The sequence below is a fragment of the Salvelinus sp. IW2-2015 genome, linkage group LG37, assembly GCF_002910315.2.
Source record: "Salvelinus sp. IW2-2015 linkage group LG37, ASM291031v2, whole genome shotgun sequence".
In the NCBI taxonomy this organism is placed as follows: domain Eukaryota; kingdom Metazoa; phylum Chordata; class Actinopteri; order Salmoniformes; family Salmonidae; genus Salvelinus; species Salvelinus sp. IW2-2015.
In genome coordinates this window covers 2857637-2862420 of record NC_036876.1, presented here as the reverse complement: position 1 = coordinate 2862420, position 4784 = coordinate 2857637, and the positions used below count along the sequence as shown (strand labels likewise).

Here is a 4784-nt window from a genome sequence, read left to right as displayed (position 1 = left end):
CCGCTGGCAGCAGGAAGAATGAAGTCCTCCACAATAGTATGGGGCTGCCTGTTCCTAGCCACTCGGTAGCTCACCATATAAGATGCTTCTAGCCCCTTCTTATTAAATGGTATCTGTTGCTTTTATACATGTCTTACTACTCGAAATGTCTTAATTTCATCGCTCCAAAACTCCTGTGGCTTATTTTTCAAATTGGCATGTTTTTTTTTTCCTCTAAAGTCTGCGCAAGAGTGAAGGTTTCATGGATAGTACTTTGCCACATAATACACACTGTGGCTGAGGAAAGGGCACTACTCCCAATATAAGTGAACACCAATCAACTGTAGCTCTATCACTTATTTGCGTCCTTCATGTCCAACGTCCCTGTTGTTGTTCGGTTGCTTCCCAGGTAGGGGCAGTACTCTTCGGTGCATCAGATTCACAACTGTCAGTGTCCATGCTAGCTGGGCTAACAACAAATGTAGAATTAGTGATCTAGAACTTGGATGTGCTCGTGGAAGCAGAACAGCTTGTGTCGTCGACAGGTGCAGGTGTAAGTACTGCTGGTAGTAGACTTACTAAATTGGACTGTTTGAATGAAAAAAAAAAAAAAGTGAATCCCATTGTATTGGCGTACCTCCGAGGCATTGTGCGTACCCCAGTGAAATACTTGTCTAAGAACATCCCTGTAATTCTATACGGTGAGAACACCATCTAACGGTAGGCTTCCATTCTACATTACAAATGCATATTCATACCTCTGTACTGTGTATATCATACACCCGACGACTGTCTGTGTGAGTATGTGTTGTGTAACCAGCTGAAGTGGCCCCATTGGTGCAGCAGCAGGACTGACGACTGATACGCACAATACCAGGAATATACTTCTTCTGCAGACTGATCCGCGCTTCCAATGAACCTGAGGGAGACCCGGAGAGACTGAAGAGACGTGAAATGGTGTATATCTCAATGAGAAACCGAATTGAAGGGTGACGATAAATTGCTGCTTTCAAGCACAATGCGTAGCAGAGAGACTGCCGTTCAACCGTTGAAACAAACAGGCAAACGATAGAACAATAGGACAGGGGAGAAAGAAACAGGGAGATGGAGAGATAAGAGGGTGAGAAAGGGGGAGAGAGATGGAAAAGAGATGTTATTGTACATACAGTATATACAAAACCAAAGGAGAGAAYGAGGGATTTTTATTCAACATATAATTGGCCATATCCATTAGCAAGAGACTGTATAGTGACTAATGATAATGGCCATGTGTCCATTAGCTCATTCCTCTTAGGACCCATTAAGATGCATGCGTTTCTGTAAGTAGACCCCATTGGTAGAATAGAATAGAACATGTTCTAATTCAATTCCATGGAAWAGGCAACATAACCTCTAAAAGATTATGAGTGAGAGTGGTGGAGAATGGCATTCTGGAAAATATTTCAGGCCACCACCAAGCCTCCTGTCCTCTCCTCTCCTCTCCAGGTTGAGTTACTTACCTACCTAGTAACCACATTTAAATGACTTTCTCTAGTCAAGTGGRTCTCAATCCTGGTCCTGGGGACCCAAAGGGGTGCACATTTTTGTTTTTGCCCTGGCACTAACACACCTGATTCTAATCAAAGCCTTGATAATGAGTTGATTCGTTGAATCAAGTGTGTCGGTGGTGCCAGGGCAACAAAAAAAAGTGCTTTCCTTTGGATCCCCAGGGCCAGGATTGAAAAAGACTGCTCTAGTCTATGCCAAGCTCTATCTGTCCTTAGGATGAGATGTTAGACCGACGTCTTGGCTCGCTGTGGTCACTAGATCCCATGGCACTTACTGCCAGTGTAGGGGGTGTTGACCCCTGTGCCCTGCATTCTGTGACCTGGGGAAGAGTTACAGAGGAGAGGAAGGAGGGGGGATGAATGAGCCAATTGGAAGTTGGGTATAATTAGGTGGCCATGATGGTATGAGGGCCAGATTGGGAATTTAGCCAGGACACCAGGGTTAACACCTCTAGTCTTACGATAAGTGCCATGGGATCTTCAGTGATTACAGAGAGTCAGAATATCCATTTAACGTCCCATCTGAAAGACAGAATATAGCCCTAGCAGATTACTATAAAGTGGCCCCATGGACCTCTATTGAAGATCACTAGTCTACCTACCCAGACAGACGTTTCTCTTAGTGCCAACAGACAGACAGAAGGTCCAGATAGCAGCCTGAGCCCAGAGACACACCACACCCACAGCACCTACACCTATTTCCCTAGCAGTGGAAGTCAGAGGCTTAGTGTTTTAGAGCAGCGGCGTATGTGCCTGTGTGTTGGTGTGTGTGTGGCTGTGTGTGTCGTGTGTGTGTGTGTGTGTGGTGTGTGTGTGTGTGTGTGTGTGTGTGGTGATGATTGGTGTGTGACTGTTGTGTGTGGTGAAAGAGAGAGAGAAGAGGATGAGAGACGTATGCAGAGCCAAGCCGGTCCTGGTGGATCAATGATGTCCCCACAGAATTAATAGAGGAGTTTAAATAAGAAAAGGGATTTAAGTGGCTCCCCTATTAGTCATCAACATTCGGCGATGGAACCCACTACAGTACACACACACAAACCCACACACACACATCGCTCAAGACCCCACACATAGCATCACCTATACACAACATCACGAATACACACGACACACACACCATTCACACGACAACACAACCACAAGCACACAACACACAGCACACACACACACACCACACACACACAACATACAGCACGCCACAGCACACAACACCAGTCTACTGGCTAACTAATTCCAATAGTCGCTGTAGTGAGTAGGGTGTCACCTCGCGTGTGGCTGTCCATATCGTGAGCCGATCAGTTGTGAAACCATATTCAGGGCCTTTTTAATTAAACCACGTCTCCTTTCCTCCGTGTGGCAAGAAAGGTCTGGGGCAGCGGGGTGTGTTGTGTCTGTAATCTGTGTGTGGTGTGTGTGTGTGCGTGTGACTGGCGTGCGTGATTTAACATCGTGCGTTGTGCATGCGTGCGTTGTGCCCTGCGTGCGTGTTTGCCTGCGTGGCTGTGTGTGATGCTCTGCGTGCGTGTTGACCTGGCGCGGCGCGTTGTTGCCTGGGTGCCGTGTGTGCTATGCGTGGGTGGTGTCCTGCGTGCTGTGTGTGCTTGCCCGTGCGTGTGTGCCTGCGTGCCTGTGGCAAAGTCGTGCGTTTGTGCCTGCGTGCCGTTGTAGGTGCCTGCGTGCGTGTGTGCTGCGTGCCCTGCTGGTGTGAATGCGTGCCGTTGGTGTGCCTGGGCCGGTGTTAGCATATGCCGTGTAGGTGTGCTGCGTGGTAGCGTGTGTGCCTGCGTGCGTGTGTGTGCCTGCCTGTGCCTGCGTGCGATGTTGCGTGTGTGCCTGCTTTGCGTGTGTGTGCAGTCGTGTAGTGCCGCGTGCGTGCGTGTGTGTCCCTGCACTGCGTAGTGTGCATGCGTGCGTGTGTGGCCTGGGTGCGTGTGTGATGACGTGTGTGTGTGCCTGGTGTGCGAGTTGCCTTGCGTGCGTGTGTCATGCTGTGTGTGCCTGACGTGTGTGTGCGCATGGCGTGGTGTGTGCCTGCGTGTGTGTGTGTGCCCTGCGTGCGTGTGTGCGTGCGTGCGTGCGTGTGCGGTGCGTGCCGGGTGCGGTGTGGGTGCGTTGCTGATATTGACCTCAACAAAATATGAAATTAAGAAGGCTTGGCTTATCTGAGTGATGGTGATTGGTTTAGTTTAATACAAAGGGAGGACGAAAGTATTTGTACCCATTAGAGCTGATTACATTGCTATAAGAAATGCAAGTGTCTTCTTACTCTCTCCCTCTCCTCTCTCTCTCTCTCTCTCTCTCTCTCTCTTCTCTCTTCTCTCCTCTCTCTCTCTCTCTCTCCTCTCTCTCTTCTCTCGTCTGCTCTCTCTCTCCTCTCTCTCTCCTCTCGTCCTCCTCTCTCTCTCTCAATTCAATTCAAATTCAATTCAGGGCTTATTGCATGGGAATACATGCTGTTAACATTGCCAAAAGCAAGTGAGGTAGATATTAATACAAAGTAAATAACCAATACCAAAATTGAACAAGTTAACATTACACATACAGAGTTCAAAACAAAAAGACTTACAATGTATTTATATCTATACAGCTGTTGTAACAATGTACACAATGGTTAAAGCACCAACACATTTAAAATGAAAATAAGCATAAAATCGGGGTTGTAATTTACAATGTGTTTGTTCTTCACTGGTTGCCCTTTTCTTGTGGGCAAACAGTCAAAATCTTGCTGTGCTGAAGTGGCAACACCTGGTGGAATTCTCCCAGTTAGATTGGGAGTTATCAAAATATGGATTTTGTTCAATTCTTGTGGAATCTGTGTAACTGGGGAAAATATGTCTCTCTAATATGGCATACATTGGCAGGTAGGTTAGGAAAGTGCAAGCTCAGTTTCCACCTCATTTGTGGGAAAAGTGTGCAATAGCCTGTGTCTTCTCTTGAGAGCCATGTTCTGCCTACGGCGCATTCTCCCAATAGCAAGGCTATGCTCACGTGGAGTCCCTGTAACATAGTCAAAGTTTTCCTAAGTTGGTCAGGTCATCAGATGGGCAGGGTATTCTGCACTGTTACTTCTGTTTAGGTGCCAAATAGCATTACTACCTTCTCTCTCTCTCTCTCTCTCTCTCTCTCTCTCTCTCTCTCACAAAAGTGGACATCACAATAACAAATTAACAGTAACATTAACATAGCAGGAAAGTTCAAAACAATAAGAGAACATTTACAAATGTTATATTTATTATACAGTGTTGAAAGTACAACAAT

General features: G+C 46.8%; 1 protein-coding gene across 1 annotated transcript in view; it reads right to left on the bottom strand.

The window, feature by feature from the left end:
* The window catches only part of LOC111960343 (galactose-3-O-sulfotransferase 3-like), a 13392-nt gene extending 10555 nt beyond the window's left edge, over nucleotides 1-2837 (bottom strand). The window contains exons 1-2 of the mRNA XM_070437802.1: nucleotides 2791-2837; nucleotides 797-898 (exon numbers count right to left, since the gene is read on the bottom strand). Coding sequence (XP_070293903.1) covers nucleotides 797-898; nucleotides 2791-2837 — 149 coding nt within the window. The remainder of the gene's footprint in view (nucleotides 1-796; nucleotides 899-2790) is intronic.
* Between the last annotated feature and the right edge of the window lie 1947 nt (nucleotides 2838-4784).